This window comes from Musa acuminata, chromosome BXJ2-5 (assembly GCF_036884655.1).
Source record: "Musa acuminata AAA Group cultivar baxijiao chromosome BXJ2-5, Cavendish_Baxijiao_AAA, whole genome shotgun sequence".
Taxonomy (NCBI): domain Eukaryota; kingdom Viridiplantae; phylum Streptophyta; class Magnoliopsida; order Zingiberales; family Musaceae; genus Musa; species Musa acuminata.
Window position 1 is genome coordinate 10,609,712 of NC_088342.1, and position 13,599 is coordinate 10,623,310.

A 13,599-nucleotide genomic window follows, 5' to 3' on the forward strand; every position below is an offset into this window, starting at 1 on the left:
CAATATTATCTTGCATAGTGTGATTATTTTTGTGACTCAACATCCAATCACTTGGATCATACATGAAAAATCTTATTATGCCCTCCCATTATGTCGATAATGAATTACAAATACTAAAAATCACTTCTTAGGAGATATTCTCATGCTCATTAGACGTTATATGTACATTTAATAAATCCGACATCATCTTTTGTGATGGTTGAATAGAAAGAGCCAAATATGAAAAATCATATATATATATATATATATATATATATATATATATATATATATATATTCTCAAATAATTATCAAAATGTAATATAAATTTCTTTGAGGAGTGACTTAGAAGACGCATTCCACGTGAATAAACTTAACTTCAGAACACGAAGAGCACCGCTGTGCACTGTCTTTTCGCTAGAATTATAACCTCCCCAACATTCAAGAACAATACCACGTTGTCATTCACTCCACCAAAAGAAGTTGCACCAAACAGAACACGTCCACATGAGGGCTTACTTTGCTAGCTCGAATACGTCTAGCCACTTGCTCGGTAATTATATTAACGAAGATGGTAGAAAAAATACTCACCTCAATTAGAACTTGTCGTATGTGCTTGGTAAAAAAGAAAAAAAAAATTATATATCATCTATGTTATCGAGGGATTAAGTTGTTGATATACCGTAGGGTTGCCACCTGCACGAAGACTAAGGTCGAGAGCAATTATTTGACTCAATCCCTCTAATGTCCAAGTTAGTTAGTAAGTACTGAGCTTTTTAACATGGTTGGGAAGGTGTAACATGTCAGGGCGTTTGAAGTGTTATACGATAATATTTCGATATAAAAAGCTGCAATGTGTTCTATTGGGTCGACATTGCTATCAAATGCCTCCAAAGATGAGAGGCAAAAGTTTGCTAAAATCAATTCTTCTTGGATTTTCAGAGTAAATGGCGACCGACCTGAGGTGGGGTTGACCAACGCTTCCCCTTTGGATTGTCAAAACTTTCATCGCATCTCCTCCAAACATCGGTCCATCTATCATAGTTGTATCTCTAGGAAAACCTCTGTCGAATCCATCGATTAAGTCTTAGATTCAGGCAAGATAGAGTAATGGTGTGGTCCGTTGAATTCCATGGTTGGTGAGCAAAGTGCCCCCGCCCCCCCCCCCCCCGATTAACAGTTTGACAGGTCTCGGGTGCTCATAGGATGTCATCAACATTACGTCAAGTGGGAGAACCACGATGGATACCAATGCCAATTTCGGTGGTGGTTGAGTGATGATCGTGACTAGGCTAATGGCATCACTTATTGGGTTAATTAAGGCAAAAGGAGCGATAACATGTATTATGCCATTAGCATTTATACTTACTGGATGAGATTTAAGAATACATTGGTGGGAATGAGTAGGTGGCTCGATGTCGTCCTTGGGGGTGAGAGGCCTTGGTCATTGAATAGACGCCAATATTGCATCGGTATTTATGCTAAAATGGATGTATTCATCTATGAAAAGGATGGCCACTGCCCCTCTTGAGTGAAAGTATTGTAGGTCGAGGGCAAAGCCTCCTTGTTCGAGCGTTCATTAAGAGAGTCAATGGATAGGTGTTACTGTGATATTGGGCCCTCTTTTTAGCATAAAAATATTGAGAAATTAAGTCATTGATATCCTAGTCAGCTTGACGTGGATTGGACTTATATGCGCAGGGTTGTCCGAGGTGCCTCTAAGATGAAAACACTAAACTCCCGAGGTGCCACCTATACGAAGATAGAGATCGCGAAGTTTTTTGACTTGATCCATCCGATACCAAGTTAGTAACCCAGGGTATATGAGTGCAGACTCGAGTGATAAAAAAAAGTAAGCCTATTTTTATTATGTAAAGATGAGATTTTATACCTAATCATAAAAGAATATAATATTTCATAAAATATTATGTAGGAAAGCAACTTCTAATCTTCTTTTTCTATCAAGGACACTACGTTATGATCAAGTATCGAATGAAAGTGAATGATGTTATATTCCCTATTATCCATCACATTAGTAGAAATTGAAACATAAGATAATCTTATCGAAAGAATATTTTTCTTTTAATTTTGATTGTAAAAAGGAGTTTATCGTCTCTACACCATATAGATATAATGTAATTTTTTAACATAGATACCAAAGGCACCTTGTCAAGACGTGCTCCCGACACACATGTAGATGCGTTGGAGCGTGTTTCGACCTCGACGATCTTTACCTCCAACATTCGAGGACTAGTCCAACAGCAATTCTCATGTTATGCGAGGATTCAAGGTTGAGACGATGGATACGCCCTCCACACCCCGAGCTGCTGGAGAATCTGTGTCATGTCACATCACACTCTCTCCTAAATGCCTAACCCACCACAATCTCCCTTCCTCTTCCCGCTTCCCATTGCCTAACTGTAACCGAAGGCCGCCCAACTCCTTACTCTCCTCCGTGTACTCCGTCCATGTCTCCCAGCTCAATTGCCTCCCCATGCAGACACTTTGCGGGCGGCAAGGGGCGGCGCAGCGTCCTCTGCTCGCCGTGGATCACTCGGTTGCGCTCTCCCGACTGGAGGAGAAACTAGGAAGGATGAGCACGGTGGAGGTGGACGGTTCATGTCTGCATCAGCTGAGCGGGATCCAGATCGGGGGAAGGAGGTCGTAGGCGTGAGATTGTCCCTGCTTTTCCGGATTTCGCGTGCTTCGGATTCTCCAGCACAGCACGAAGATAAGGAGATCTCCGAGCAGGACCAAGTCAGCATGCGGCTCGCAGGTGCCACCAAGTGCTCGTCGTCGCCCGTGTTCTGTTCTCGCCTGCTGGGAGTCATCGGTGGCATGCGGCGGCCGTCTCATCACTTCGGCATGGAAGCAAGGAGCAGAGGTGTGAGTCCTCCTCGGCTTCTCGCATAGTTCTTTTGGTGTATTAAGTCCGAAATGGACTCTTTTAGACTGCACCAATTCGCAGATACTGTCAGACGACGGTGCTGGTGATGCTCCTGCAAGCAGGAATCTCAGAGTATGACGCTGTCGACGACGATGCCGATGACGTTCCTGCAAGCAGGAATCTCAGAGTAAGATTGACTCTCCTCTTGATCGAATCATATTGTCTAATTCGCACTATGCTTCGCTAAGTCTTTTTATCTGAAGATGCTGAAAAACTTTATGTAGCTTAATTTGCTAGACAACATTTGTGTTTTGATTTCTTTTGATGACTAGTCTCTTCCTTATAGTTTAACCTTCTGGAAATAGTCACCCAATCAAAATGTTTATCACGGTACAGATCAAGTCATGAGTTCAAATACTATATCAACTACTTCATATTTCGTCCTCTCACGGACAGTAGTTGTGCACCTGCAATACTTTCGTCAACAGATTGTTCGTCACTTTTATTTACTTGTACATATATTTGGCAGCATATTTTTTCTTGTATTTGTATGTTTTTACTTGAAAACTATGAGCATGAACAATTTATAGGGTTGCAGAATGATCGCTTACCAGAAGAAGCAAAATTATCCCAAAATGACCTAGTTTTCACATGCCATAGCTTTTTTTGTGTAGGCTGCGGTGTGGAATGAAACGTCATTTATCTCAGCACCCGAAAATCACTCAGGTGGCATAGGACTAAATGGGGGTTTGGGGTAGTGTTGGGCATTGATTCGATTCACAAGTTTGCACGTAAGGCCTATGGGAACTTACGTGCAAACTTGTCTACCGCTTGTGTTCAGAATTAATCAATTTGCTCTTTTACAAGTTTTTTGGGGCTTGAACGAGATTGCAACTAAGCTAACCCTTTGCAGACAAATAATACAAGGGTGCCTCACGACTTAGGTAATTCTAGTTAAGTCCATGATAGTTTGATGTTTAATTAATATTTGTACAATACATACCCTTCTATCTAATTGGTTTGCACATTGCACTTGGGTTTAATTGCTTGTGTAAGCCTGATCTGACTTGAACATGAAAGGGAATGTTAGAATTTAATATGGTTGATCTTTTCCTAATAACTTAAGTTTTAAGATTATCATTAGAGACTACTGTACATGAACATTTGCGCTTGAAGTTCTCCTCAAAGAACTTCACTCGAACTCATTATACCGAAAAACATCAAAACCAACCTGAGTGACCTCTCATGATTAACATGCTCACTGTATCTTCTGGTAATAAAATTTCTGAATTCATGATGGTGGATCATATTTGTTTGAGACTGTCCATTGATTTGCTCACCCAGACTCACTTGATGCAGAAAGTGGTATCTGTATCTACTAGATTTCACACGGTGTCTTGGGAACTTTTTTCTTTATTCCCAGAGGAGATTCTAAATTGATACAGTGTTTTAAACATACCTTAAGGCAGTAATTTTCTTGGTGCTAGTCATATGCTGATGAAAAGACAAGAAACACTAGTAAGAGTCTAAAATTTGTTCTACAACATTAGCTATGCCTCGAGAGTAGAATAAGTGTCTTTGAGTATATTTAGTCGATAAGAGATCATACTTCAAGTTGACTATGCTCCAACAGTCAATCTGAATTTGTATCTATCTAGATGCTTACGATGTTTCATGACACCGGGATGTGCTTTTAACCTCTTGCAAGGTATTATTATTCTGTGCCGCATTGGTTAGCACATATGGGTCAACTGACACAGGCTAAAAATTAGCCTAGTCATATATTAGCACCATCAATTCAAGACAGCCAGGGGTGTGCCAGTAACTTTCTCCCACAGTTATGTTTAGGGCTGTGCCGACATGTACCGATCGACATCCTAATCTTTCAATTTCCAATATCATAAGTATTATGATGAAAAAGCCCCCTAAGCATATCAGTATGATCGATCGATCGTCTGTGGTTTATGTATGCATGTGTTTTTTTCAAAATCATGTGTATCTTATCTGATATTTATGGATCATTTGGAAGTGAAATGATCGATTTCCTTTTGTGTAATTTTGGCATATACATCCAATTAAGGATTTTTATGCCATGTGAGTTGGATACATTCTGCATGACTTACCGTGCCATGACGCGCCGTATCAGCCTGTGCCATTTAGGTGCCAGACATGTCCAGACTCTGAATATGAGCACAACCCACAGCAGCACTGCAATCCTGATCAAACAGGTGATGCTATTTATTACCATCTTATATACAATATTAATTGTGAAACTTCCCTCTATATTCTGATAACAGCTCTATAAAGTCAGAATAAAAAGGATTCATGTAAAGAAGAGACAGTTTAAGTAAGCACATGAAATTAAGCATCCGATGATTGATTTGATTGCTCTGAGTAAGTATCGGTGCACAAGAGTTTTTTATGCATCTCTAACCAATATTAAATGATTTGCCACCCTTTTTTGCTCAGTTTCATCAGTATGATCTCTTTATCTAAGGCTTATGTGATTGAAGCAAAAATTTCAAAACCATTAAACATGATCACTGTTATCATTTTATAACAACATCTCAACTGTTCCTGAAACTTTTGGAAGATAATTGTTATTTTGTCAATAAAATCTCAAAAACAACAGTCATGATTGGAATGTGCCCTGCTTCTTGAATGAATACCCTTCCTCTTCTTCCATGTGGATCAGATCAAAATTTGAAAATTGTCAAAAGGGCCCAGTAAATAAATTTGAAGTTTTTTTGCAATATAATATAAAAGTTTAACATGATGAATTTATCTTGTTTGAAATTATTTCTCCACTGCTGGCAGGACTGTCCGAGTCCTGGTGAACAATACGGTGCCATATCAACCTAACAGAAAGTCTCCAATTTGTGTGAACGAAACAGAAAAACACATTTAATTTTGAAACACGAAAAGGTCTACGGTGAAAAGCACCATTTCTTCCGACAGTGCAGAAGTTACCTTCAAAATGAATTTTGATGAGAGAAGAATCACCGGCATGGAAGAATTCCTTCCCTCTAAGACCATGAAGCTGACCAGCGAGTAGCAGTGTTACTGAATTCTTACGAGCTGCATGTTCAGAAAAGAACCGAAGGATTAGTGTCAATGAACTCAGAGGATGTCTTATAATACCATTCAATGACAGCATCAGATATTTCTGAATCAGATGTGAGTTGAAACTCTCTTCCACACCCTTATCCTCTGATAATTTGAAGACAAATGATCTGATATCATGATGACCAAGAATCAAATGTGAGCATCAGATGACTTCAGAATCAGATATGAAGTGGAACTTTCTCTTCCAGGCAACAAAGTCTCCTCAAATTGTCATCAGTTATAATGTAAGGCAATCATTTCTTTCTAAAACAAGTTATCTGGTTCCATGATGACAATGACGAAGTAATTGATTCTTCAACACTAACATAGGAGCTTGCAGATAATTGTCATGGAAGCATGCCAATTCTCCAACTTATTAGTTTGATCTGACACCTGCTGCAACTAAGATGCTTTCTTTGCTCATCTATGTTTCGTTTGACATCTACTAGGTAGAGGTGTGACCCTCAACTTTGCATACACCTTTTCATAAATCATGATTGAATGGAGGCAATGCCTCTTTTTATTCAATAAAATGATTATATTACTAGTTATATCTTACTCAGAACTATCTCATAAACCTTAGATCAATGTGAAATTGTGTAAATCTGCAGAACATGTAACCACAGGTCTAACCTCACTGATCCATGTTTACACTCCTATCCGAATGCTTTGATATTCCAAGCTAGTGGACTTTGGCACATCCCTCTAAACCTTGAAAATTCAAAGGGGGAAAAAAGTAGCTGGTGGCAATCTCTCTCTCTCTCTCTCTCTCTCTCTCTCTCTCTCTCTCTCTCTCTCTCTTTCTCTCTCAAAACCATCCACCAAAATTATACATTATTTCATATATATTCTATTTAGAAGCATAGAGAAAGTGTAGTCCTTACGTCGAGCTCAATTGACTACTCTACTGACATTAACTTGGATCGAAACAGTTTGAATTAACGGTCCAGTAACATCGGCTATTACTATCATCTTATAGCAATCCACATGAGTGTTAGGTTGTCTATCTTGGAAAATTTTGAACCAATAATTCAGTGACATCGGCTATTACTATCATCTTATAACAATCCACAAAGCGTTAGGTTGCCTGCCTTGGATCTATCTGAACTCTGCACTCAACTCGAAGTTTCGTGGATAGTGTATGATTGTAAGATTAGACCGGCTTTAATTGCCGTGCCATCACTGCTACATCATTGATTTAGCAGCAGTAATCTCCATCTTGAAATCCAAGCAAACAAACAAAGAACTGTAATCTCCTCCCTGTTTCCCACTTCAACATGGTGGTGGAAGGATGCATGACCACACGATGGGTATGTGTGGTCTTTCTCACAGAAACAAACAACCGCGGGTATCGGCGTCATCTCCATCAAGATGGTGTCCGCGTGTTCAACATAGTCACATGGCCTCCCCTTGCTTTTTTCTTCTTCTTCTTCCTCTCGGCGTCATCTCCATCAAGATGATACGTATGTGTGTGTTAAACATAGTCACGTGGCCTCCCCTTTCTTTCTTCTTCTTCTTCTTCCTCCTCCGCCTCCTGAAGTAAAAAGAACACGTATCGAAGTCGGTATACATCTCAGACTAATAGATTATTGGATGTTCCAATTCCTGCATAGTGGGTATAATTGTGGACATAAATGAAATTTGGAGGTTTGTGGAAAGTGGATGATGGCATACGGCACACCGATGGAACATCAATGTGGAAAAAAGCAAGAAGACAGAAGAAGATGATTGGCACCCATTCTGGCCCGATTAAGATATATGACATTCTTTTCATGCTTTCGGGAGTCAAAAGATTCTCAAAAGGAGAGAGAGGAAAAAAGAAGAAGCCCCAAGTAAGTGACCACCGCACCACTTTCCTCCAACGATGATCTCTATTTGAGTTGTATTTGGGACTCCAAATCAGTGTTCATAAGAGAGTGTATATAGTTTAGAGTTAGGAATGCCTCGTCGCATGCATTCGATGCATCCAACACCAATCATACGAGAGACTACGATAACGTCAATTGGATGTCGGGAATCTTACGGTGTCATCTTAGAATTGTTAGATGATATTTATGTACGAAAAAATAATTAAAAAATTAAGAAAACAATCTTACATTGATAAATATCATGAGAGCAGATGATATATATATATATATATATATATATATATGTATATATATATATATATATATGTATATATATATATATATATATGTATATATATATATATATATGTATATATATATATATATATATATATATATATGTATATATATATATATATGTATATATATATATATATATATGTATGTATATATATGTATATATATATATATATATTCGAATATAACTCATAATCAATTAACTTAAGTTTTTGGATTAAGTTAATATTTAATTTAATCTAATTAATTTAATTCATTTATCATTAATGAATTTTTAACCGGAAAGATTTTCCCGCCAAAAGGCAGATACATACTTCGTGTGTGGAGGATCTCACTTTCGTCCCTTTCCCCACCTTCTTATAAGGGTAGTGGTGTGACTGCTTTGAACGGTACTCTGTTTTTGTGTGGTCGATCTCGGCTGTCTCTTTCTCTACACCGTGCAGGCTCTCGAAGGAAGTAGAGCTTGGATTCCCTATATCTATCTCTCGCTCTCTTCTATACTGTGTCGTTCATCAGAAGAGAGAGGAGAAGGGAACGCGAAGCATGACGACGTCGACGCCGGAGGAACCACAGAATGGGGAAGCAGCGAAGCCTGTGATCAACTACAGAGGGTGGAAAGCCATGCCATACGTGATAGGTACGTGGAACACATGCTCTCCCTCCACCTTCGCCCACGCACCACTTGACATCTCACGAGAAGGAGAATTCTGGGCAGGAAACGAGGCGTTTGAGAAGCTGGGGACGATCGGCACCTCCGCCAACCTCTTGGTCTACCTCACCACCGTTTTCCACATGAAGAGCGTCGCGGCCGCCACCCTCATCACCGTGTTCAACGGCACCACCAGCCTCACCCCCCTCCTCGGGGCCTTCCTCGCCGATACCTATCTCGGCCGCTACGCCACCTTGGGGGCCGCTTCGGTTGCTTCTTTCTTGGTATGCTACCACCTTGAAGAGCTGCCATTCTCTCTCAGTAGCTCTTCTCATCTTCTTCGTATGTGTTTGATGAAATGCCAACCAAATAAAATTCCCAGAGAGTAAGCTGAAGATGAACTTGTGTTCGGACAGTTCTACTGACATGCATTAGAGAAAGAAAAAGAGAATAACATTTAGAAATAGACTATGTACTGACAAAAGGGGAACAAAAAGTAAGCATAAATAAGATCAAACTCTTTGCCACCCACCAGATATTAGAATAAAAAAAATGAAACAGCTATTTTATCAAACACTTGAAGAGACACACCACCGAGAGTTGCATGAAATTTGTTGGTCCTTCTGTTTACATGAAGGGGTAACAAGTCATGTGAGCTTTGATATGATGCAAAATGATAGGGCCCAATATATTAATGCATGATATGTACAATATGATTGATATAAGACTTCGTGATAAATAGTACACATTGAGACATGTCGGCACATGTTAGCCATCATTGAAAGCCAGTAAAGCTGTTCCCGGGACGGTTCAGGCTTGTGGGTCATCGTACTCCAATTATTGATAGTAAGCCTATCAGATTGCTGTCTTCTAATCCTACGTGTCCATGACGATTGATGATGTTGAAGGGCATGCTCATTCTCACACTCACGGCTGCCGTCTCCAAGCTTCACCCGCCTCCCTGCAGCAGTCATGGCGACGCATGCCACGGCGCGAACCCAACTCAGCTGGCCGTCCTCTTCGCCAGCTACGTCTTCATGGTCATCGGAGCCGGCGGCATACGCCCCTGCAACCTGGCGTTCGGCGCCGACCAGTTCGACCCCACCACCGAGGCGGGGAAGCGAGGCATCGCTAGCTTCTTCAACTGGTACTACATGACCTTCACCTTTGCCATGATGGCCTCCGCCACCCTCGTCATCTACGTGCAGAGCAACGTGAGCTGGTCGCTGGGGCTGGCCATTCCCACGGCGTTCATGTTCATCTCCTGCGTGCTCTTCTTCGTCGGGACCAAGATCTACGTGAAGGTGCGGCCGGAGGGCAGCCCGATCACCAGCATCGCCCAGGTGCTGGTGGCGGCGTTCAGGAAGCGAGCGCTGAAGCTACCTGATGACCTCAAGGGCTCTCTTTTTGACCCTCCACATCTCAGTTCTCTGATCTCCAAGCTGCCGCACACCGACCAGTTCAGGTACTTGGGAGCACAAGAAGTGAGATTTCAACTCAGAAGAACACACCAAACCTATATTTTGATGGCATAAGATGATCTAATAAATTAGTGGAACAATTTTAATTAACCTCAATCCATTTGTAACACTTCCTTCGAAGTTGATAACATCCAAACTATTGCAGTCCAAAGCTACTACAATTTGCTTCATGAGGTTTATAATAAAACTATCACTAAGTTTACTATATTCTAAGAAAAATAAAGTTATCAACTTGATATGTTCAACTATCACTACTACACGTGAATTTTTTTTGCTTTTTGCTTACAATTGCAGTTTTCTTGACAAAGCTGCGATCATAACCCCCATGGACGATATCAAACCGGATGGCTCAGCTTCAGATGGATGGAGATTATGTAGCTTACAGCAAGTGGAACAGATGAAATGTTTAGTAAGAATCATCCCTGTTTGGTCTTCATGTATCATCTTCGAGGTTACCGTCGTTCTGACATGGACTTACGTCGTCTTCCAAGCCCTTCAATCCGATAGACATCTCGGGCACAGTAACTTTGAGATTCCTGCTGCGACTTTTACTGTGTTCGCCATGGCGGCCATGACCATTTGGTTGCTTGTTTACGACCGTTTCGTCGTCCGATTGCTTCAGAGGGTTACTGGAAAGGAAGGTGGCATCACGCTGCTTCAAAGGATGGGGACTGGCATTGCTCTTTCGGTCGTGATGATGATTGTCGGTGGCTTGGTAGAGGAACGGCGGCGGAGTTATGCGCTTCACAAGCCGACACTGGGGACTGCATCCAATGGTGGTGCCATTTCATCAATGTCCAGCCTCTGGTTGATCCCTCAGCTCGTTATTGCTGGTCTTTCGGATGCTTTCAACCTCGTCGGCCAAGTTGAGTTCTACTACAAGCAATTTCCCGAAAACATGAGGAGCATGGCAGGGGGTCTGCTCTTCCTGGGTTTTGCATGTTCCAACTATCTGGGCACCTTGATAATAACTATCGTCCATCGAACAACTGGTGGACATCAGAAGAGCAATTGGTTAGCAGAAGATCTTAACCAGGGAAGACTAGATCTTCTCTACTTCTCGATCGCATCATTATCTGCCGTTAATTTGGTCTTCTTCATTGTATGTGCAAAGTGGTACAAATACAAAACCTCAGACAAAGACCATGAGATTGCTCTGCAAACAAAGGAGATCAGAAGTTCTGTATGAGCAAGTTTCTGATGCACTGGATCTTTACAGTGCACAAGAATAAAGAACAAGGATATGGAATCAGGTTTCATCAGAAGAGAAGTAACAGTTCTGTTAATCATGCCTTTTCCTATGTACTGTTGATTCCTCTTTTTTCTTTTTATTACTATTTGAAGCTGCAAAACTTTTATAAGAGCAGAATGCTGTTCATGGTAGATGCACAAACAGTGGTTCACCCTCTCTACATGTTATATATGCTAATATCAGATAATTTCCATTGTGAAACTTTTTGTGCTCATTGATATCTATTTTGAACTCAGCTGATAAGTCGCTTGATAAACCTAACATACTCCAAGAAATAGGCATTATTTATATTGCTGTGCCGAGTAGTTTGCCCACATAGGCCTGCTTCTAAGACTAAAAGATCTTCACCAAGGTAAAGTGGGATAGATCATGCAGATACATGCAGTGTATCAAAGATAAAGCTGTGTAACTCTTAATTGATGTCAGTCTAGCCTGCCTTCAATTGGTTTTAACCTCAAATTATGACATAAAAGTAAGCACCCATCATATATGCAAGTAAGATGAGCATCCTATCCCCAGATCTCACATTGGCAGGAGCCTCATGCACCGCTCCGGGTATGTCCTTTTCTTTTACAAATCATCTGCTAATACGAAAAGTCATCACTAAGTTGTAAGTCGATGAACCTGTACCATTTATGTGCCAGACGACTCTGAATATGAGCACAACCCACATCGGCACTGCAATCCTGATCAAACAGGTGATGCTATTTTTTACCATCTTATATACAATATTAATTGTGAAGCTTTCCTCTATATTCTGATAACAGCTCTATAAAGTCAGAAAAAAGGATTCATGTGAAGAAGTGTTAGTTTAAATAAGCACATGGAACTAAGCATCCAATGATTGATTTGATTGCTCTGAGTAATGATGGGGATATAAACAGGAATAACCTTTGTATATGAACAAATACTAGAAGACCATAATACGGAGCGGAATTAAATGTAAGTACAATCAAACATAATACCAAGATATGCATGGAAAACCCTTTCAATGTGAAGGGTAAAAATCACGGGACAAACTAAAGATAATCCAATATGAGAATAATGAATATACAAATCTCAATCTCTTGTCCTAAACCCTAGCAACAATCACAAGAGAACAACTGGGATACAAGGATCACGTCACTGTCCACGATATCTAAAACCTCCTCAAGTAATCACAGCAAGAGTCTACTGTAGATTTGATCTAACCTGAGATGAGCACACTGCTAGATGATTGAGAACCTCTCTACGTTGTCCTTGTCTTCTTCCATTTCTTTCTCTTCTTTTTCTGCCTTGTTTTCCTCTTTTTCTTTAGAATCCCATGGCTGTTTTTCTTCTCCCACGTTGCTACCCTATTTATGCCTTTTTCTACCTTCAAAACGCAGCCACCACGCCCCCCTAATGTTAATTAGGGTTAGGTTAAAAGGGGGTGTGAGCTGTGGGCTGCCTAAGCCCACTATGAGTTGAATCTGTGGGCTGTCAGCCCATAAGGGAGGCTGTCCCATGACTCCTCAATGTGAAGCCATGACGACCAGCTGTCGGCATATCTCCTGTCTTTCTTTTGGTAAAGTTTTTGTCAACATGTCTGCTCCGTTATCATCTGTATGAATTTTCTGAAGCTGCAACTGCTTCTCTTCAAATACATTTCAAATCCAGTGGTATCTGACATCTATATGCTTTGACTTGGAATGAAACATTGGGTTCTTACACAAATTAATGGCACTTTGGCTGTCACAATGCATCACATAATTTTTCTATTTCAGCCCTAATTCTTATAAAAATTATTTCATCCATAACATTTCTTTGCATACCTCTGTAGCAGCAATATATTCTGCTTCTGTGGTGGAGAGAGCAATACACCTTTGCAACCTGGATTGCCATGACACAACTCCCCCTGCAAAAGTAAGTACATAACCTGAAGTAGACTTTCTCGTATCTATATCTCTTGCCATATCTGCATCTGTGTAACCTGTCAACACATGTGGTCCACCTCCAAAGCTTAAACAAACCTTAGAGCTCCCTTTGAGATATCTAAAAATCCACTTCACTGCTGCCCAGTGCTCTTTGCTTGGATTTGCAAGAAATCTACTAGTAACACCAACTGCCTAGTGCTCTTTGCT

General features: G+C 40.6%; 1 protein-coding gene and 1 long non-coding RNA gene across 2 annotated transcripts; both read left to right on the top strand.

Annotated features, from left to right (window-relative positions):
* The first annotated feature begins 2,229 nt into the window (after positions 1–2,229).
* LOC135611741 (uncharacterized) lies at positions 2,230–3,191 on the top strand. The gene is made up of 2 exons (XR_010486641.1): positions 2,230–2,863; positions 2,948–3,191. It is a non-coding gene; the product is annotated as an uncharacterized LOC135611741 (long non-coding RNA).
* Positions 3,192–8,539: 5,348 nt separating this feature from the next.
* On the top strand, positions 8,540–11,711 carry LOC103984987 (protein NRT1/ PTR FAMILY 2.11). The gene is made up of 4 exons (XM_009402587.3): positions 8,540–8,752; positions 8,831–9,048; positions 9,673–10,229; positions 10,540–11,711. Exons 1-4 carry the CDS (start codon positions 8,659–8,661, stop codon positions 11,432–11,434), a joined length of 1,764 nt encoding a protein of 587 aa, XP_009400862.2. The 5' UTR covers positions 8,540–8,658; the 3' UTR covers positions 11,435–11,711.
* The last annotated feature ends 1,888 nt before the right edge of the window (positions 11,712–13,599 follow it).